Here is a 23,235-nt window from a genome sequence, read left to right as displayed (position 1 = left end):
TGACCTTCTTGCAGATGTTGGCTCATGATTTCAGCGAGATCTGTGTACCTCATCTGAGACCAAACTCATTATACACATTTTTTAAAAGGTAAGGGGGAAACTATGAAAGGATTAAGAAGGCTGAGGATGTGAGAAAATTAGAGGAGAGCAGACATACTTATTTTTACCTGGTAAAAGCCTTGTGTCTATCTGAGATGTCAGGTTTTCTGAACAACTTGTGCTTTATTTGTAACCTAGATGGTAGGTACTACAGTAGCATAGAACAAAATGGTAAACCTCTTACCAAGTGTACCCTCTAGCTAAACACGTGCCTCCAGATCATGGTAAAATTGAGTACTCCTGAACACGATATGAAAATGGAACTCGTGTTTGGTTTTTTATTTAGAACAAACAGCAGATGCCATACCATCCAAGGAAAGTATACCAAGGCAAGATGAAGCTTGTAAGAGATGGGCTCAGAGAGTTTTATGACTTTTTGCTCAATATCATCTGAGGCCCAGAACCAGAATTTCTTTGGAGAAAGATGCTGTAATATTATGTAACATTATAATGCTTCCCTCTCTCCTCTGAAGTAAGTGAGGGGAAGGGAGACAGTTCTTCCTCACCTCAAGCCTAAATGAAAGGGCTTTAATACACATACATATGCACACATCAACCACCTTCAGGGGACTTTATATTTGTTCTGGGCGCTTGGGGATACCTAACTAAAGCCTGGAAAAATCAATGAGAGCAGCCACTGAATGGTTGATAAGGCAGCACAGAAGGCTATGTCGCATGCAGACTGCACTGGGACCTACAGAGAGACAAGGTATACATGGATGCAGAAGCTGGGTTGGACAAGAACATGGAGAGAACAAGGAGTCATGGATTACAGATGAATTACCTTCATTAAAGGAGCTACAAGTGGATGTTCACAGTGGGGAAAAATCTTTCTGGAACTACTAAAGCATCCCATAAAGAACCAGTGCTCTTTCCCCAAAGAAGAGACCCACCGACACCACAGAGTACCAGTGTCAGCACACAGGGACAGCCAAATATGACTTGTTTGGCTCCTTAGCATTTTTTGTGACTCTGGTTCTAGCCCTGGGGAAGCCAGAAACCCCAGCTGAAAAAAGAACAATGTAAGACAGTGAAATAGAGAAGGTACTCCCATGTCCCTCTTTCCCTCCTGGGATTCCAGCCTGAAGGAAGCCCTAGTTGGGGGAAGAAAATCTTTAACTTTCAGTGAAGTTCAGAGCTTTGATGATGCCCTATTACTGGGCACTTTAATTATTGAAATGAGATTTTCTGTCACTAAGAATGACTGAAGGACTTTTGAATCATCTACTAGTGCATGGTAAAGTCATGGAAACTACTAAGATTTCATTTATGGGCAGGAGAAGAAGTAGCCCATGAAAAGGGTTGCGAGAAACCATGTGACCAAACACAGAGGTGCTGTATGTCTGCATCCTATTGGGTACTCCTTGGGTGGAACAGTTACATTCTTTATTGTGGTAAAATATATATAACATAAAACTCACCATTTTAACCCGTTTTTAAGTGTACTGTTCAGTGGCATTAAGTACATTTGTATTGTTGTATAACCATCACCACCATCCATCCACAAAACCTCTTCATCGTTCCAAATTGAAACTCTATTTCCATTAAATAGTATGTAATAGTTGTATTTTACTTACTTACTTTTTAATTTGAGAGAGAGGGAGAGAGAGAGAGAGAGTGCAAGCAAGCATGCAAGCAGGGGAGAGAGGCAGAGAGAATCTTAAGCAGGCTCTGCACTGAGTGTGGGGCTCAATCCCACGACCCTGGAATCCTGACCTGGGCTGAAATCAAGACTTGGATGCTCAATCGACTGAACCACCTGGGCGCCCCTGTAACAGTTGCATTTTAAACAGTAAATAAAAGAACTCTGCATAAGGTCTGGCTCTTGGCTTCGGAATTTACTACATGCTTCTGCGGCTGTTTTACTTTTACTTATTCCATTTCTGATGCTCTTATTTGTGTGTGTGTAGATCTGACTTTCATACTACATCATATTCCTTCTGCTTCCGAATTTCCTTTAACATTTCTTATAGGTCTGCTGGAAATGAATTGCCGCAGTTTTTATCTGCAAAACTCTTTACTCCTCTTTAACTTTTAAGGTTTTGTTTGTTTGTTTGTTTGTTTGTTTTTGCTGACAAGTCTGGGTTGACAGCTTTTTCTTCTTTTACCACTTTAAAGATGTCACTCCATTGTCTTACCGCTTGCCTGGCTACTGGTGAGAAGTCTTTGGTCATTCTTAATTCCTCTGTTGGTAATGTGTCTTTTTTCTTGGACTAACTTCAAGACTTTCTCTTTGTCTTTGGTATTCAGAAGTTTGAATATGATATACCTTGAGGGGTATGTGTGTGTATATGATGGTATTCATACTGCTGGGTATTCTTTGAGTCTGAGCTTCTGGGATATGTGGTTTGGGGGTCTGTCACTAATTCTGAAAATTCTTGGTCATTATTTCTTTTGTCTTGTTCTCTTCCCCCCCTCCCCCCCGGGATTCCAATAATATGAATATCACACCATTTATAATTTAATATTATTCTAAAGATCTTAGATACTCTCTTCTTTTTCCTCATATTTTTATATCTTTGTTTTCGTTTTGAGTATTTTCTATTGACTTATCTTCATGCTCTTAGATTCTTCCCTCAGCAGCGTCCAGTCTGCTAATTAACCCATCAAAGGCATTCTCTATCTCTCTGTGCTCTCCATTTCTCATTTTTTTTTTCATGTGGCTCTCTCTCTTATAGTTTACAGTTCTTATCTCCCCAGTTAAATTACTTATATGATTCTGCTTGCATGATTTTAGATTCCTAGCAGAGGTAAACTCTAACTTTATAATTTTAGAGGCCTTTTCCTTCAGAGCCATTAACATATTAATTGCAGCCATTTAAGTTCTCTGTTGTTTTCATGTCTGTGTCACATAAAACTCCCTTTCTGATGATTGCTTTGTTGCTTCAGATTGTGTTTTTCTTGCCTTTTCATAGGTCTCCTAAGTATGTATTAAAAGCCATACATACTGTATAGGGCAGTACACTCTGAGTCCCTCTGTTAGGTCTTTAGTGTTAAGGTTTGTATTAATCTAGTTAGTAATTGGTCTGGATGTGAAGTTTGCTCTCTGCTTGCCTAGGCATCTCCCCACTCAACTTTGGGTCTTTCCTATGCATGACTCTTCCAGTGGTATCCCAGTGTCATTTCTACTCACTGCTTGCTAGTGTGGTGGTTAGAGAATTGGGGAGGGAAGACAGTCTCTGATGTTCTAATTAAGACTTGGTTTCAGGTAGGCACTGTGAACATGAGTCTTCGTGTGAGGCCTCTCTCCAGATGTAATGTTAGGTAGCACATATTCCTGCACCATCCCTAGGGGTAGAGCTATTTCTTTTCTCTTCCCCAGGTACAGTGGACCTCCTCTAGGGACCTCAGAATACATTTTAGTTGCCCTTCCTTCTGGAGATTAAGGCTTTTGTTTCTTAGAAATGACAGGGAGAGGGGTCTGAGTTCAGTTTTGGAGGTGGTTGCCATTCCCCTGCCCCACCAGTGCTCGCAGGTTGCAGTTTTGTGCAGATGAAGACTTCCAGTCAGTCAGAGAAATAGAGGAATTGGGTCTGGATGGAGGTTGGGAAATGAATGCTGTTCCCTCCCCTGTGTCCCCCAGCCAGCACCACAAGAGAGACTTCTCAGTATGCTCCCTGGTCTTTCCCATGAGTGTCTGGTGGAGTAAAAGCCAAAAGAGAGTGAAACCCTCCCTGTGTTTGTGGCACTCTCCTGTGAGCCTGCACTTAACTTTAGCAATTCATTACAAGTTTCTAGCTGAATCTTCTTACTGGTTTACATGGCCTTGGGTGGTGTCCCACATAAGCAAATGCTTAGGCCTTATTTCTTCCTGAAGGTGACTTTCTCTCATCTCATTTTATGTTAATCATTTGCCCTGTGATACCAGTTCTTTTATGGGTTAAATAGTTAATTTGCTGTTTCTCTAGCTTTTTTTCTTGTTGTAAGAGTGGAAGCAGTGCATCTTCTAGCTCTCTACCTTCTTTCTGCAGCTCTGAGCTGAGACATTACTGTTTTTAATAGTACCTTACCAAGCTGTGTGCAATCCTTAATCTCTTTTGAGCTACACAACCAACCTGGATCAAGCACATGTCACTGCTGGCCACAGGCAGACAAGACAATCAGTTAGAAAACTTACTATTAGGGTGCCTGGGTGGCTCGGTCAGTTAAGCGTCCCAATGGTCATGATCTCACAGTTTATGGGTTTGAATCCTGCATCCAGCTCTGTGCTGACAGCTCAGAGCCTGGAGCCTGCTTTGGATTCTGTGTCTCCCTCTCTCTCTGCCCCTCCCCTGCTTGCACTCTGACTTGCTCTCAAAAATAAATAAGCATTAAAAAAATTATTTACTATGTTGAATATGTAGGCCCAGTTCTTCATTTTCAAGTACTGATACATAACATTATAAATTAATTTACTCAAGAATAGATTCTTATCAGAGGCAACACTAAGTTTATAATTTTAGATGCTTGAGTCCCCATGAAGACATAAATTATCTATATATAAAATTCTAGCTCTTATTCATTTCTAGACTCTAGGAGTCTGGCTTTCTTAACAGTAATAACTTAAGGCACTGAATATAATTTAACAAGTAATATGTCCCATACTTGAAAGTATATAAGATGTCTTTAAATACTTAATAAGTCCATTTTTTCATGAAGTCAGATTTTCAACAAACCATTCAAGCACTTATCGAGATGATTGCTGGGTGCCACAAGATCATACAGAAATGTAGGCAATCTCATTCTAATTGAAATTAAGTCTGTACATCACTGAAAATACCATATTGAAAAGAAATAATCCTTCATACATGGTGTAAAAATGCCAACCCATTTCTTTTTTGTGTGTCTTCTTTTAAGGGTCTATATAAAAGCTGAGGATTTTCTGAACCTACCCCTTTGAAGACTTCCACTATTTTAATTCATTATCCTTTCAAGTCCAAGTAGATTTCCGAGTTTTACATTGCTCTCCTCGGTTGAATAAGTATATGTGGAAAGGATTTATATTTAAGTAGGAAGGTTCTATGTCATTTGCCAGCTGTTCCAAGCAATGTACCAAGTGTATTTCAATGTGAAAATACTGCTATAAGTTAGAAGTTATGCATGATTTTTAATCCTTTGTGAGCTCTCAAAAGGAATCTTTAGAAACACAGCAGACTAGAACACATATTATAAAAATTACCTTGCCTGGGTAATCGGATTTATAATTAGGCATACTTAGTATAACCATACACATGGAAAAGCAACTTATAGGCATACGTTGACATAGTTTTACAATCAACTAAAAAGGCAAAGAAATTTAAATAAGCACTTTAACTGTACTTATTAACAAGATAAAAAGCTATCAACTGCCTATCAAACAAATGTTCCACCAGGGGGTGTAGTCTGCACTCATTCCCTCTGCAGCCACTTTACTTAGTACATGCACCTGAACATTTGTATAAAAAACTCCATTTTTGTAAAGTAATTTATAATGTCCCACTGGCTTTGGTTTTATTCCAAGCTTTATTGTTTGTCAGTCAAACTCAATGATTTCCAACACTTTTGTTTTCCTATTAACACTAAGTTTTAAAGAAACTGTAAGCAGGTTCTTTAGTGGGGTTTGCTGTTAATCCCAGGCCAATCTTTTCCTATAGCCAGGAAGCCTTTAGCAAAGCAATCGTTTTGCAGCAGTAAAGATAATTTCACAAATATTCTACAGCTAGATATCATAGATTGAAATTCATTGCTAATGAATCTGAAAATACTCAATTACCCTAACCACAAGTATACCAGCAGCTAACAGTCATCAGTTCCAAAATAAAATGTTTATTTCAATCACAGATTTACAAAATTGGTTTACCTCCAGAACTGCCTCTGATGAATGAAAATATTTTGTTAGATGCTGACTCACTAAGATGTGTGTATTCACAAATTTATCCAGCAATGGGTGTTACAACCATATCAAATAGTGAGTGAGAACAATGACTTTTTTTCTGGGCAAAATGTGCACTGTCTTGAAATCTATATTGGCTCAGTGTTACCCAGCCGGTCTGGGGGCAGTGCTGTTGTTGAACACAGCAGTATCTGATGCACAAGCTGGAGCTCTGGTGCGACGCATACCCATGCGGTCAGCGGTGCCTGGGCTTCTGTCACCTGGAATTCTGGACTATCCTTTTTTACCCTCCTGCCTTGTGGGGAAGAGGACAGCACTGACTGATGTTGCTCTTACTAGGGGTAATATGGGCAGTAACGTGCAGCTCCATACAAGGCAGCATATAACAAAGGCTGATGCAGAAGAACCCAGAGTTTGAAGGCATATTACTAGTAACTAGTTTACACATGAATATACACTTGAGATCAATTCCTAAAGAACCATCAGCGGTATTTCTATGCTCACTGTGCATCCCTCATGCCACATGGCATGTACCAATCCTCAATCTAACTCCTTACAGACTCTTTGCAGCTTCTTACCACCGTGGCAACAGATGCAGCCATCATGTATCCCTTTGTTTCCTCAAGACTATAAGAAAAAAGTGGTACAGATGCGAGAGTCTTGATGTATCCCCACAAGAAGAATTTGCTCAGTCTTCTGTTTTGAAAATATTCATAGTTTAAAAAAAAATTGCACTGCATTACATTTACAAGCTTGGGCTCCGGAGACCTGAGTTTAAATCCTAACCACGTCTCCTAGTTACTCTCTACGTCTCCACTGCCTCTTCTGTAAAATGGGGATGACAGCATATAGGATCACTGTGACGATTAAAAGGGGTAATAGATATTAAGGGCACGGTTAACCATCCATACATGTTAAGCGTTGCTGTTATGATACTTTCTGATGCTTTAAGCCATGGAATTCACTCTAGTCCAAGGAGCTATTCAAATCCTGCACCTTAAATACAGGGAGGCTATGATGCAATATTGATTTGATCAGCTCTTCATCATTTTCAGTGTCCAAGGTCTAGCACATGTCCCTCGAGGAACCATGAGTTTTCCCAGTGCTTCTAGCACACTGGGGGTGGGGGAGAGGATAGGGGAAGGGAATGCATCTTTAAAATGTTCAAATCAAAATTACTGCTCATCTGATTTCCTAAACATTTGTTCTAATTCACCAAATATTTTGCTCACTGCCTTTTCTTTTCATCTTCCTCCATTTGCATGTGCTTTGCTTTTGATGTGGCACACACTTTAAAAATACATTATTAAGCAGACAAGCATGTCACCCCTGGAGCTAGCACTCTGTCCCCTGCTTATTCTTAACAAATCTCCTTTTGTGTTCTTTTGTGCTGAAGTGATTAATCATTTCAACTATTCAAGGGTTGCTGATGATCTTTCTAGATGATGCCAGCTACAATGACCCCTCCTCCCCCACCATTTACACCACTTTAAACATGTTAGGAATCTGCTTCAGAGTCTTTATTCATATCACAGTGGGCTCCTCATTTCATACAACAATAACGAACTAGCCTCCAAAAGAACTCAGTGTTCATTTTTTGTCTTTTTCCAGAGTCTGGGATTGGGATGGGTGTGAAGAGGCTGGTGAGAGACGACGGTGAATAAACAAGTAAACAGGAAGTTAAAAAGTCAGAATGATAAATGCATATTTTGCAGACTAGAGGAGAGGTTTTTATCTCACTGTCTGGAAAGAACCTGTTGCACTTCATTTCCTGTGCAATACCATCTTCTTCATTGCATGTGGCTCGGTTTTCTTACCTTCCTTGCCTCTTTCTCCCTAGTTATATGCAATGGGATTTTCAAATGGCTTTTGTAGTTCGAGTTGAGTCTCAGAATTACCAGGGTCTTAATATGTAATTTGGTTTCCAGAGAAGCAGCCTGGGTAGGTTTTCAGGGATTGGTCAGTTTTTAGTAGCTGTTACTAACATTTTTAGCTAAATTTAAAGGTTCTATTTTGAAAAGCCTATTCTTCACTCCTCCAGCCCACCTCCCAATATACACCACTAAACTGAATTCAAAAACATGTTTAAAAATGGACCAAAAATACTGTTAGGTCACAAGTTATTGCCAGGGGAGGGAAGACTAAAATGATTCATAAAAATGTGTGGATATAAGTATTTTGATAATAGTAAATTAATTAATAAAGCATCTCAGGGTAATTTAAAAAGAAATATGTACTCTACATACAGAAGTAAATCTTTATTTGAGACTACTAAAAAGATATTTACAAGTAGCTGAGGATAGAGTTTTAAATTATTGTATAATACATCAATAATAAGCCTGCTGATCTTAAGATTTTTGATCAAAGCTCAGAAGCCTAATCAATGTTCGTAAATATTTTGTTTAAAAAATAACATGAAATCTTTAATATTTTTAATTCCACACAACCACAGATCTCTAATTATTTAGAATTACAACACAAAAATAAGCCACTAAAATTAAAACCTTGTACTGAAAAACCTGTAATAATAAACAGTGAACTGCCATAACTGGTCATAACTTCTATAATGTCCTAAGAAATTCAGGGAGAGAAAAAGATACACATCCTCACAAACAGGCACATCTTTTTAGTGGGAGGAGAGAGAGAGGGAAGAAAATAAAGCCGCTACTGTTAGCATGTGACAATTGTTCTCAAACCTGATAACTGGAGACACAGGAAGAGGTGTATGTTTCCTGATTTATCATCAGAAACTGAAATTGTTTAGAAAAACAGTATTTGGTAGAGGGCTGATCTCTGGAGAGTGAAGGTATGAGCAGTGGTACTGAACACAGCACTTCTCCAGAACTTCTGAGATATAAGTAGGCCCAGGAATGGTACTATGTGCAAATGGGACAACCTACACATGCAAAACCTAGTTAATGCAGGAGGCTAAAGAATGTCGATGCTGGGTCACCTATTCTGAAATTACGGGCTGTGTGGACAGCTTTGAAAATCTGAACAAAACAAGATGCCCATAAATATGGGAGCACATTCTAAAAGTTATGCAAAATATCTGAGTTCCGGTCTCTACATTTATTTTTATTTGTTTGCTTGCTTGTTTGCTTATTTATTTATTTATTTATTTATTTATTTATTTAAAATGCTTATTTATTTTAACGGGGAGGGGCAGAGAGAGAGAGGGAGAGAGAGAGAATCCAAGCAGGCTTCTCACTCAGTGTGGAGCCCGACGTGGGACACAATCTCATGACCATGAGATCATGACCTTAGCTAAAATCAAGTGTCGGATGGTTAACCAACTGAGCCACCTGTGGGAGTGCCCCCAATTCCTACATTTAAAAAACACTTACATTGCATTGCATCCAACTACCATAAAAACAAAATAATTGCACAACTACAGATCCAATTTCTCCAAACTTACAAAACAACATATAAATGAAATGGAAAAAAAAAATTAGGTTTCTAAGTTTTATCAGGTTATGCTGATCTAAATAATTATGAATAAAAGAACTATAGAAAATGTCTTATTTAAAATATATGATTAATATCTAGATAGATGGTCTAATTTTTCAAGGCCCTTATCTCTTTAATCTGCAAATTATCATCTTCTATTTTAGAAGTTATTTTCAACTTCTCTCTGTGGGTACAATAGTAATTTGTAGCAAATTTTTAATTTCACACCCCTTAATTTGAAAAAGTAACAGAAAACGCTCTGTGAAGTTTTCATGATTAAAAATACAATTTTAAAATGTATATCTTGAGTTGATCGCTTTGGGTAGATGTGTTTTAATTGTTCTAAGAACTGCTTTCCACAGAGCATATTAGCAGTGGAAATAGCTTTGACTTTCAGCCCTTGATTCTATGAGCAGCAACATGGTAATTAACCAAATTATCCCTGCAAATTTATTATCTTGATTTCTTCAACTTGTACATTATACTCATTATCTATCAAAATGAAAAACTCAGTCTCATGAAAGATAATCAGAACATAAGCAGCAGATACGAAGGTCTGAGCTCTCCCGATGTGTATGCCAGCAAAAGCTGCTGGACTCCTTTTCACTTCCAACCCTCGGGAGTTAAGAGGTGAGTTTTCATCTCTCTTGCATTTCTGCTAATTGTAGAATGCATCCTAATGTTCCCAGGTCACACAACAGTCTTGGCTGTCCTTGGAGAACTGATGTTTAGGGGCATAGCACCTCAACATTTTTTGTTGCAGGATTGGAAGGACAAGGTAGAGGGCAGGAACAGACATTGAGTAAAACGTCAAAGTCATCCATTCATTATTCTCCACCCATATATTCAGTATTTATTAAACATGCATTATTTTGACATGTCATTTTGACAGCCCCCGGGGATAGACAGTAACAGCCTAATGCGGGATAAGAACGACCATTGTGACTCAAGGTAATAAGTGAAGTGATAAGAATAAACAATAGCTTTCCTGGGGAATACAGAATAGGAGCCTCTAACTCAGACTCTGGGAATCAGGAAGGCTTCCTGGAGGGAGTGACATCTCAAGGTAGGCTTGGAAGATAAGCAGGAAAACAGTGGAATTTGGGGGGAGGGGTAGACAGAGCATGCTCTGTGGGTACAGAAGAACATGAGATAACCCAGAGGTGAGGGAGAGGTGTTGACATTACTCTAGCAGAAGTGGGGTAGAGAGTGTGGGATGGGCAGTAGCCAAAGATAAGGCTGGAATGTGATACAGGACTAGGATTTGTGTGGCTCTACAGACCACATCTAGGAATCTGACTCTGTCCTGAACCCAGAGGGGAGCCACTAAAATGTTTTTAAAGCAAACATGCTTTGGAAAGCGGATTCTTCCTACACTGGGGAAGCTGACTGGAGGCAGCTGGTAGGCAGGTGGCCAGGGAGGAGGTCTATGGAACAATCTAGGTGGGAAAGGATGATGGACTGAACAAGGAGGGCAGCACAGGGATGGAAAGAAGCAGACTTATTTGAGGGAGATTCATGAGACAGACTGACAGACTGGGTATAGAACTGAATGTGGCAAGTGTGGATAGGAGAATCCAATGGCTTGAGAAGCCAGGTGGATGAGGACAGCCCCTGCTGGAGGAAGAATCAGCAGAGGTATGGGGTGGCATTAGTGTGGAGGGGTCCATGACACATATAAGTGGAGCTGGACAGATGAGCATGAAACTCAGGAAACAGAGCTGGGCTCGGGATACACACTTAACACCCATCATGGCACAAATATTACTAGAAGCTGGAGAAACTGTAGCCTGTGAGAAGAAAAAAGAGCTAGGACAGAAGTCCTAGGAATACTAACACATATGGGATAAAGGTAGTTGCAAGAAGAGAGGTCCATGGAGACCAAGAAGAAATGGACCACCAATTGGGAATAAACCCAAGAGGGTGTGGTGAGAGATGCTAAGGCCTGTGCATTTTAAAGTGGAATGTGCAGTCAGCACATTGAATACCCCACAAAAGATCATACTGGGAATGGTCTCGGAGCTTAGTGGGAAGCTATCCTGGACCGTTGACCCTGGTATAATGGTTTCAGAGGAGTGGATGGGGAGAAACTGGACAGCGGTGGGTTGATGAGAAAGTGGAGCTGAAGGCACATAGGGACTTTTGCCAGGGGAGTCTACCGGAAAAGGGAAGAGCCACAAGGAGTACAGATTTGAAGAAACTCTTTTCCAAAGATGGAAAGAATGTGTACATATTTACCCTGAGGACAAGACACTACAATAGATGGGGGCTGGAGGGCACTTGTCAGCTCTTGAGTTGGCTGCAGTAGTGAACGGGACTCCAAAGCACAGGCAGAGGGATTGGCCAGAAGTCAGGAAAGAGGGAAGGAGGGGTAGGTGAGATTCAGGTAAGTTTCCAGGTCTGTCAGAAGGTCAGAACGTGGGAAGTCTGGCAAGGCAGAGTCTAGGCCTATTTTGTTCACTGCAGTACCCCCAGTGCCTAGGACAGAGGATGGCAAATTGGCCAGTGAAGCAAGCAGGACGAGGGCTTCATGCTAATAGCATCTATTTCCTGAGTTCCAGAGAAGGTGGAGCTCCTGCTGAGGCAGGAAGGAGATGCAGATGTCAGAGGTGTGGAGCAAGGGGAATGGCTTGGCTAAGCCAGATCAACCTCATTCTTGGGGATGAGAAAGTCTTACTCTCTATGTATAAATCACAGATACACATACCATCCATAGATGTACAATATATTTGTGGTATTAGAATTTTGTTGAGTAGCAATTAGGAAGAATGTCTTGTAAGATTCCTTAGAAGAGGATAATGAGAAAAAATTGAGGAACACTGACTGGGCAAAGGTGGAGAGACCGCAGGACACCTAGAGCAGCAATGCCTGGTGAAGACCACGTTGACAGTGAGCTCTAGTGGGAGCAAGTCACTGTTTAAGGGAAATAGCACAGGCCAGCTAATGTGATCCTGCCCTGGAAGTAGGATTCAGCATAAATGAGAGGTCACAACTGGTTGGGTGCCTAGAGGGGTCCATGATCCAGCCCCAGAGTTGGCTGCTAGAGAAAAGGTTTCACTGTTCCATCCCAGAAGTCCTGGAGGGACTCAGGGCTGATGTAGGCTCTGAGAGTGGACAAGGGACCAAGCACAATGGTGTCCTGCTAATGGAGGGGCGCGTCCACAGAGGGACCCTCCTCAAAGGAGGGCAATGCCTCACACATGGCTGTGCCAGTCACAGGCTAAAATTGGCAAGCTCTCTGGGGGAAAGATGGCCATGCCCTTATGGAATCTTGATGGGATGGAAACAGTAGGAAGAGGTCTTCAGTGACTTGTATTCAAGAACGTGTTTGCAACAACCAGCTGCCTGAGAGAATTTCCAAGTCAGAGAGAGAGAAGCATAAAATGTAGGGTAGAGGTGAAGAAGGTCACAGGACTCTTTATGCCAGAAATTTCCTGACACAAAGGTTACACGCATGCATATATACATACATCACACTCCAAAAATACTTTTACAAACAAGGAGAATCTTATTTGTCTGCACATTTTAAGTACTAATATCACTTTGGCTAATATTTTAATGTTTTTGTGCTTAAAAATTTTTTTTTCTTAATGTTTATTTATTTTTGAGAGAGAGAGAGACAGAGCATGAGCAGGGATGGGGAAGAGAGAGAGGGAGACACAGAATCTGAAGCAGGCTCCAGGCTCTGAGCTGTCAGCACTGAGCCCGACACGGGGCTCGAACCCACGAACTGTGAGATCATGACTGCAGCTGAAGTTGGATGCTCAACCAACTGGGCCACCCAGGTGCCCCTGTTTTTGTGCTTTTTAATTAGCACTCTGAAATATTCCTTATAAAAGGACTTAAAATAAAAATTATATAAATAATTATCAGTTTTGATTTTTGGTAAGGTTTTCAAAGTCCAATGAACACATATGCTTATATTATACTTAAGCACAGAAATAGGAAAGAAAAAATAAAATTGCATTCGTTCTATTAGGTAAATTTAGCAAAGGACATGAAGCAAATTAAATGGCTAGCACTAAATAGTAGCACTGTACTGCTGAACAACAGCACTTAAGGGAACCAAAGATTAAAAATAAATATGTTCTTTGGGAACTTATACATTTGAAAGTATCAGACATCATAATCTGTGTATTGGTATTTTCTGTAAGTAAAACAAAAAACACATTGCAATGGTAAACTTCATTCTTGGATAAAGATAAGAATTTGCAAGTTTTGCTCTATGTGATCCAAGGTTAAGCACTTATTTTTCTGGAAATGATAACTCGCTGAAACACAAAGAAGCAAAATACCGCGAGGTGCTGTGAAAAGCTGAGCGGCATGGATGGGTGACACCGTATAACCCAATGGACCACATATACTCTGACAGTCGACCGCAGTCTCTGCTTCTGTCCCACCCTCCTACACTCCCATGTTGCTGGGGTAGGACTCTGCAAAGCACCTTTCAGAGGAGCTGTTTGTTTTCTTCCCCACATTCTCTCTCTTACTCATTCTATAAGCATCTGGTCCCTTTTGCATGTCTTACAAGTGTTTAAAGGCACAGAGTAAATCTACCACTTGTTGAGTGACATTCAATCTCTTCATTTCTTTGATCTCTTGATGTACCTTATAAGGCAAGAGCAACAGAACACTTACAAAATCAAGTATTTTTAATCTTCTGGTCCTCTAATGTAATGCTGAGACTCTCCAAATATCTTCCTGAGAAACTGAAACTGGGTCTTTGACCTTGCCTGAAGCCCAGCCCTTCATGCATTCTGGCTGGCTGACACATTTCCCTTGCACATCTCTTAGTCTTTAACAGCCTGGGTACAGCAGGAGGCACACAGCACCATTAGTTTCCATGACACCCAGTGGCATCTAGGTTTTGTTAACATGCCATTTGTGTTATCTCCTCTTTTTTTCAGTCAGCACCTTCATAGTAAAATATTGACAAACACCCATGAAAAGATATCAGCTGAAGTATCAGAATTCACTCTTGACTGTCAGAGCAGAAAGTATATTCCCACATGCCTCTAGCTACATGGGCTGCTAACATTCCTTTGGGCTTCTATCCCCATGGTTCTGTAAATGCCTTTGTAATTTCTAATGGTATGCATCAGAACAAGACAGGTAAACACAGAAAGGCAAAGCCCTTTGTGCCCAACAGGAGCTTCTGGACCTCTGAGGTTCCTCTGGCCATCACCCCAAAATCTCTGGGCTCAGAGCAAATTCTGATTTAGAGCGGTCTCTTGCCTCATGTCTGTTAGAAACTGAACACCTCTAGAGTCATCGCAAAGTCTACAGAGAGTAGCCAAATGGCCCTGAAACATTGGAGCAGGCCAATGGATACTCCTCACAGGTACAAAAATGCCCTTGGCAAGCAGAAATGGAGTCATTTAAGTAGGGTTTGTGGTTTTGGCCAAAAGGACTAGCATAATAACATCTCGTAAAAATGCATCTATGGTTATAAAATAAAATATAAATTGTGGTATTTCTGTCTCTATCCATTCAGATGATCAAATATGAAAAGAAAAATCAAAACAAAACACTACCAAACAATAATTCATCTTGGACAAGACTTGTAGGTTTTGTCTGGTCAATTTCTCTAGGCCTACATCAAGTTTACTTTTGCTTTGATTTTATTTCACTACAACAAGTAATGGGATGTATTAATGGGGCTCCTGAAAAGCTATACATGGACTGATTTTGCCATTTGTGGGCTTCATTTTGTCACTAACAAAATCTTTACTGTTTGAAACAAATGAAATAATTAATAAAGGAAAGAGCATGAGTTAAAAAAAGCCCATCTGGCTCTGTGCTGACAGCTCAGAGCCTGGAGCCTGTTTCAGAATCTGTGTCTCCCTCTCTCTCTGACCCTCCCCCGTTCATGCTCTGTCTCTCTCTGTCTCAAAAATAAATAAACGTTAAAAAAAAAATTAAAAAAAAAAAAGCCCATCTGGTCTAAAGCAGGGGAGATTGGACTGAGGTCCATTTTTTCAAATGACCCAAATAGGTCACTTAAAACAAGTTGTCTGTTTGTTCTCTATTTTTTCTATAGAGTGGCTAATATATTTTCATTAAATGTAGACTTTTAAGCACAAGGTTTGTCTTGGCCCACATGAGGGTCTGAACATGTCAGGGGGCCATGATAATGTGCACGTCATACGATGGTGCTTTCAATGCTTTCCTCACTCACAGATCTCGCAGAATCAAAACCGAAAATCTTGTCCAGCAGGCTCCTTAACTTTCTAGGAAAGGAGTTTCCTTTTGGGCTAGAAGTTGTTCAACTGTAGTGTCAAGAAATTGATGTGGGTCTCCAGAATCCAAACAAGTACCAGTTACCCTTTTCCTACCAACAGAAATGCAACTCTATGTAAATATTCACTATAAAGATTTCTATGAAGTTGGAACTGAATTAGTGACTAAAGATGAAAACTAAGAAGATAATCGGCTCTGATGTTATGTGGAAATTGTCTCTAAATTCGTCCTTTGAGCCCAAACCAGAATCTCAATCATTGGCTTCTTTATTAGGAAGGCTCACCACGCTATGAGTAGTACTCCTCAACAACTCCATCTAAAGCTGTCTTGCATAAAATTTGTGCATCCTAGATTCCAGCCCTGCACAACCCCATTAAGTTGTAAACGGATTTTATTTGCTGAACAAATGTTAATGCCATTCTACGTTAATGGATAATGCTACAGAAAGCACCTAAGTATTACAGCACTGGAACCTTTAAGAATGAAATATAGTGTAACTTAAAAAACTGTCTCTTACAAACATATGTCAGCCATGAGGGCTCCTAGCTTGTGTCGCCCATCTTCATAGAACTCAGTTATAATTTCTCCCTCGGTTAACTGAATTTTGCAATAATACACAGATTTATTAGGTCCCAGGGTTAAAATTCTCTGAGTAAGAGTAAAAAATAATTACACTTTAGAATATAATGTAATATTCAAATGGCTTGAAAACAGTCACCTCAGCAAAAATAAGAGAGAGGAAAGGAAGAAGTTTAAAGATGAGGTTGATAACGTTGGCCATAAAACCTCTGTGAGTTCAAGTGCACAAATGCATGATCTGGCACTTCCGAATCATAAACACGTGGAAATGGGAAACCTCCCTTTCATGGCAAAATGCCTGAGTGGTTTCATTATTGAGCCAGGGGGACTTCTTCATTTAAATAAGAAAGCTTGATAGATAAGATAGAGAGGGTGCTGATGCCAGACTGTGCTCGTTAAAATCCCAGCTCTACTACTTTCTAGTTGTATGACTTTGGGCAAGCTGTGTTTAACTTCCTTCTTCTGTAAAATGGGGATGTTAACAGTGCCTGACTCATGGGGCATCCGTGATGGTTAAATGAGTTAACACAAGCAAGAAACTGAGAACAGTTCCTCGTTTGTAATAAATGTTCCACAAATGTTAGCTCTTCATCATTTGGTACCTGTTATTATCTATAGGATTGATTGCAGATGGAAAGGCCCTGAATGGGAACCATGGCCTTTCCTCATAAAATTTCTTTCAACTCACTGATGCTATATTCTCAGTTTTCTCTTGTCTGGATGCTGCACCCTCTACTCCACAGAAACAGCATGCAATAAAACCACTGAGGAGCTTTTTGTTGTCCAATCCAGAGTGGTTTTCAATTCTTGTCTCTCTTCTCCCCTCAGAAATCCTGTACACTGTTGAGCTTGAAACTCTCTTTCCCTGGATTCTGGGACTTTCCATGGCCATTATTACTCCTCAACTTCCTGAGTCATGCCCTCTCACTTTCATTTGCAAGGGGATCCTACTCTCCCTGACCCTTATACGTTTGAGTTTCAGCTTTCATTGCCTCTCGGTCTCTCCTCTCTCCGGGTAGATTAACCTATTTCTGTGGCTTTATTACCAACAAAATTAGCCTGCAGCTTTAGACCTCTGTTCTGAGCCCCAGACGGATGTATGCTCATCTACATTCTCCATGTTTACTGGATTGCCTCAAAGGTAGTTCAAACTCAACATGTCAAAAAATTAATTTATTATTTCATCCCTCCCCCTCAAACCAGCATCTCCTTCAATGTTTCCATGCCCGTGAGTGCCCCACCAAGCATCTCTCATCTGGACAGCTGCAGCAGCCCCTCCTCTTTCTTCTTCCCCTTCTCCTCTCAATCCATTCCACAAAGCAGTTAGAGTAGAGTGTCTAAACAGCTAATCTGATAACGTTACTCTGGCTCAGCTCCTTCACTGGCTCCCCTATACATATCTTAAACATGACTGAAAAGGAACAGCCCTACCTGGCTTCTCCTGCCTAGTTTTCCCACCTACACTCTAGCCACTCTGGGCTCACTGCCCTTTGTGGGTCCCTAACTAGCCAAACTCTTCCTGTTTCTCTGCTGGCAGCCTCAACATTTTTCTCCTATACCAATTTTCTATTCAAACTCCAACTATTGGTCCAAATGTTGCTTCCTCATGAAAGACCTAAAATTAGAGTCACCCTGAGTATTCGTCACAATTAATATTAGACATTTATTTATAAGATTACAAATAAAACTTAGTATCTATATCTTCCAGCACATCACTGGTTTCAAAAGGGTCATGTCTGTTTGGCCTGCTATTGTTCTCCCTGTACCTCCCACATGGAAAGGACATGCTAACACTTGTTAAATGAATATCTCAATTTTCATTATTTTAAGGCGCCTTTATGACCTGCTCATTCTCCACAATAAGAGAGAGAGATGGCTATAAGTACCAAGTACCTTGGTGACCTGGACCACATTAGGTTTACCTCGCTGATCATAAGGGGAGAGAAAGTGACAAGGAAAACTGGGCTCCACAAAGACTATCTATCCATGGGAACCCACTGCTTTTAAGCCAATACGTCATGCCCAAGATTTAGAGTAAATGGAATCTGTTTGTGAGCTATCACAATGATATTCTTCCTTCTCCCTTGGAGGATTCTTTCCTTCCTTCACGTACTCATTTATTTATTCATTCAACAAGATCCTGATTCTCAATTCCAGACATCGGGGCCATGGTGTGGGAGGAATACTGACATCTGGCAGATACACAATAAATACAATAGGCTGTAACAGAGAAGGCGCCCTGTGCTTGTGTTTGGAAGAGAGGACATGCTTAGGACAAGCGGGGAAGACAGCTCTGAAGAATGACTGGTGTGAGCGAGGCAGAGGACAGCCAGGAAAACATTCCAGGCAAAACCTGGAAATACTGGCGTGATCATCTAGGAGCTCCCTCAGCAACAACTACGGCTACTAACACCACAGGTTGACAGGTGAGGACAGAGAAAAGGCCCACCTGGACAACACCAGCACCACTATCACCTCTGTTTCCTCTGACCCTATACTATCTCCCATCCTGGACCACTCATCATGGGCTCTAGGAAGATCAGAACATTAAAGAGAGCTCAGCTATCTCCTGATGAGTTCATCATCTCCACTGCCCTTTACCTTGCACATGCTTACAAATCAATGATCTGGTTGGTCCAGACTTTCCCTTTTGTTCCATGACTGATTCCAGGAAGGCTCTGGCAGTGCCAGTGCCAGTGGAATATGAGGAAGTAGGAATATCAGGAAGTAGGAGTGGGATGAGGGGGTATAAGACTTTCTTCAGCTCTCTTCTGAAAAAAAAATGCCTTAAAACTCTCGACGGCAGCATTCGGTTTAAGTGAATTTTATGTTACCTAAACTATACCCTTTTGGTGTGTGAATTGCTCAAGCCTGTATTCACACTTTAAGCCTTGTTTGGAGTGCTGCAAAGAAAGGTCAAATGACAGATTTCTACCATAACCTCAGAAAAGATAAGGAAGGATAAGAAGGGGTCGGATTTTAAAAATAGTGAAATCAAAGGAGAGATGTGTACTGCTATTAGCATTTTGCTGACATAAATACGATAACCAATCAAAGGAAGATGGCTTTATCACTGAATATTTGGATTCCAAACATGAAAGTATGTCAAAAGAGAAATAGGGCAAGTATATCAGCACTTCACACTAATTTGTTGTTTAATCTGAAACAAAGCTCCAGGTTAGAGATAATACAGATATAAAATACAATATGTATTTTATTTAACATATATGAAATGCCAGAAATGAAGCTACCCACTTTGACAACTGTTTTCTATATTAATCTCTGCCAGAAAAACAAAAATCATTATGAACTCAACAGATCAAACTTCAATTAATTATTTTGGTTAACTTGAGAGTTAAAAGGTTCATGAAATAATGCTTTCCAGGAAGAAAAAAAAATCTGCCTCTGAAAACAATGTGATGATTAATGTAAATTTTTAAACCAAATAATTATATTACTGTCATTCATTAGCAATTCAAGAAAAAGTGTGTAGGATGTCCAAAAGTTAGAAACATATTAAAATAAAGGTTTTTTCTTTATAGGGAATTGCCATCCCATCTGGTCTAATTTGTCTTGGTGTTTTTCCCAGTGTAATATCAGCTTTTTGAGAATGTAAATTATTAGGTCACTCCCCTGAACAAATATGAGTGAAGAAAAAATATGGGTTGAAGATGACATCCTGATTACAAGTTTGAATACTCAAGAAAACACTAATATGGCAGGAGAGCCCAGCTTAAGTGAATCTGGGTGTGAAACTGGTTCATGAAGGGTATCTACTAGAGATGATGATGATGATGATGATGAAAAGGACAGTGTCAGACAGTAATAGGCAAAAACGTTAGTAAGATGCAAAACAATATGGAAATAAATTTTCAGACAGTGAGCATCACCTCTTTGTCAGAGTGCTTCTGATTCTAATTAAGTTTAGGAGAAAACTAACAAGGCAACCCTTGCCTGACTGGGAAATAAGGACTATTAAAGGATGCTTTTAAATAGTAGGCTGACAAATGGGGCATCCAAATGTAAGCACGACCATATTTTTCATCTCAACTCTGTTCTTCTGTCTCCCAGCTGATCACTTTAATACAGTGTCACCTCAGCCTGTACAAAGGCACTGGGTTGATGTGTAGCTCCTAGATTTCTAAAAGAAGAATTGCTTTTGTAAAGCAGCATTTGGACAACTTATATGATTGCCTTCAGAAAAGGTAAACCTCAAACAAGAAGCAAACAATAGGCTCCTTGGACAACACAGCCACATGCCTCCTTCTATTTGGGATCTAGTCCAACCAATTGGTAAGATTTGTAAAAAGAAAAAAAATCTCCTTACCCGAATTATTTCTTCAACACAGCTGTTTGTGTCTCCAGATCTACTCTCCTGAAAGCAAAGGGAAAAAAAAAAAAAAAAAAAAAAAAAAAAAAAAAAAAACAAAACAGAATTAGCCTGAGAGCACAGATTTATGGTTACAAAGAAAAGATGACACATAAGCTTCTAAACTTGAGCTTGGACCAGGGATGCCTGAAGTGGGGCTTACTGATGAGCTCCTTTCCTTTATGGGGCAGCACGAGTCACGGCTATGACTGCTCCCCTCCCCTCTGTGGCACAGTGGACAGGTCAGCCAGGAGCACTGCATACACCTGAGTTTTAGCTCGGGGCCCTCCAGTCATGGCCATGCTTGGCAGGGCAGGCTTCTGGGAGGATAGCAGCCGACAGACAGGGGTGAGCTCTTCACCTTGGGCTCTACCAATGTGTGGAAGTGTGGCCTCCACTGCAAAAGTGGAACCAGTTCACCTACCAAATACATGCAATGGCTTTGCCGAGTCCAGTGGCTTGCTAAGGCTTAAGTAAAAGTCTGTCCCCACTTTTTATGTAAAAGTCTGGTAGTTCCACCATCCTCAAAGCCCAGATTTACTGGTTTGATGAGCAGAAAACTGAAAGACCAAAAGGAGAAATATCCTCTCAACATTCGCACAGCATGCTGGGTGTCATACTCCACAGCCACTTGTTCTGTGACCCACACTGCCCTGTGCTGTGGAGATGTTAAGGACTCTGAGGAATGGTGGCTTCAGGTCAGAGCCGACACTGGGGAGCATTTTAAGTTCCAGAAATGCTGTGTGGTTACTGCTGGTTCCATAGCTCAGAGCACAGGAAGTGGTATGGTGGGGACATGAAAGCAGCATCGGCTGGTAGAAGTGCCCACTGTGGTCTCAGGGAGCCACTTCCCCTGGCCTTTTAATTCAACAAGGCTGCCCACAGTTCAGCGTGACATTCTAGAACGAGGCTGTCTTCATAGTGTTCTCCAAACCCGCTCTCCCATCCTCTTCACAGTTCTCTCTCCATCAGGGAAGCAAATGTGCCCCTTCCTGGGTTTCCTGGTTAATTCCAAGTCGCCCTGTAGATAACAGGTCAACCAGGACTTCCTCAGAGCAGCCGTAGCTAAGCCTGGAGTACTCATCCTCAGCCACATTTACTTCTTCAGAGCACTCATCACACTCAGTAACTAGCTATTTCATGATACTTCCTCCCCACAGAACATACACTCCACAGATTCAGGGGCTCTGGGTCTTTCAGCTGTGCTTCACATTGTCCTGAGTATGTGCAGTAAATGTTGGCTAGTGGACACTGTATGAAGAAATGAATGAACCTACTTCCTGTAGTCTTAGAAATATGAGGAGTACCATAATTGGCTCCAAGATTTGGGAATATTGCAAAGGCTTGCCAAAGAGCACACCTTTGTACCCTAACCACCCCTGTGTGTGCCACCTCACCCCCTTCACCTGGTGGAAGAGCATTCTGTTTGAAATATTCTACCCTTCATACTGGGTAAGGAGGCAGAGTGAATGAAGATATGGGAAGCTTGAAAAGGTCCCACACATGATTGAGAGAATTTGTCCAGGTCCCCTAATGGAGGCCCATAAAGTTTACATGACTTGCCCCTTGCCACATAACAGCAGTGCCTGGACCAGACATAGGACTCCTGACTCTCAATCATGTACGTTTTCACTTCCAGAAACTTTCCCCAGTCCCAAAGCTGTGCTTGAAATATAATCTGTTGGCAAATCTGAGTTCATTTGTCAAAGGTATTTCATTACCAGGGTTTCTACAAGGTTTATATAAGTTTAGGAACTTCTTGTGTGTGTGTGTGTGTGTGTGTGTGTGTCTGTGTGTGTGTGTGCACGCGCATGCATGTGGTAAAATATGCAAAATATGAAATTTGCCATTTTAAACCATTTTTTAAAGTTTTTATTTATTTTTGAGAGAGAGAGAGACAGACAGACAGACAGAGCATGAGCAGAGGAGGGGCAGAGAGAGAGGAAGACACAGAACTCTGAGCAGGCTCCAGGCATTAAGCTGTCAGCACAGAGCCTGACGCAGTGCTTGAACTCATGAACTATGAGATCATGACCTGAGCTGAAGTCAGAGGCTTAACTGACTGAGCCATCCAGGCGCCCCCATTTTAAACCATTTTAAAGGGTATAATTTACTGGCATTCAATACAGTCACAATGCCACCACTATCTAGTTCTATAAGTTTTTCATAACCTTGAATGGAGTCCCCATGCCTCTTGAACAGGAACTCCCCATTCTTCTCTCCCCAGCCCCTGATAACCACTACTTTCTGTCTTGATGGATCCTTCTAGTCTGGATATTTCATGTAAATGGAATCATAAAATATGTAGTCTTTTATGTCTGGCTGGTTTCACTTAGAATAATGTTTTCAAGTTTTCAAGGTTCCTCATTTTTTTTTTTTTAATTTATTTATTTGGCTGGGGAGGGGCAGAGAGAGAAGGAGAGAGAAAATCACAAGCAGGCTCCATGCTGTCAGTGTGGAGCCTGATGTGGGGCTCAATCCCACAAACCATGAGATCATGACCTGAGCCAAAATCTAGAGTCAGATGCACAGCCGAGACTGAGCCACCCAGGCGCCCTGGTTCCTCTGTGTTATAGCATGTATCATACTTCATTCTTTTTTATGGCTGAATAATATTCCACTGTATGGATATACCACATTTTGCTTA

At 40.8% G+C, this 23,235-nt stretch overlaps 1 protein-coding gene across 6 annotated transcripts in view; it reads right to left on the bottom strand.

The window, feature by feature from the left end:
- The window catches only part of AFF3 (ALF transcription elongation factor 3), a 565,834-nt gene that overhangs the window by 256,385 nt on the left and 286,214 nt on the right, over positions 1 to 23,235 (bottom strand). For all 6 annotated transcript variants that reach the window (XM_049650171.1, XM_049650172.1, XM_049650173.1 and 3 more), the window contains one exon: positions 20,547 to 20,594. In XM_049650171.1, coding sequence (XP_049506128.1) covers positions 20,547 to 20,594 — 48 coding nt within the window. The remainder of the gene's footprint in view (positions 1 to 20,546; positions 20,595 to 23,235) is intronic.

The sequence above is a fragment of the Panthera uncia genome (genome assembly GCF_023721935.1).
Source record: "Panthera uncia isolate 11264 chromosome A3 unlocalized genomic scaffold, Puncia_PCG_1.0 HiC_scaffold_11, whole genome shotgun sequence".
Lineage (NCBI taxonomy): Eukaryota > Metazoa > Chordata > Mammalia > Carnivora > Felidae > Panthera > Panthera uncia.
This window is presented reverse-complemented; position numbering and strand designations above follow the sequence as displayed.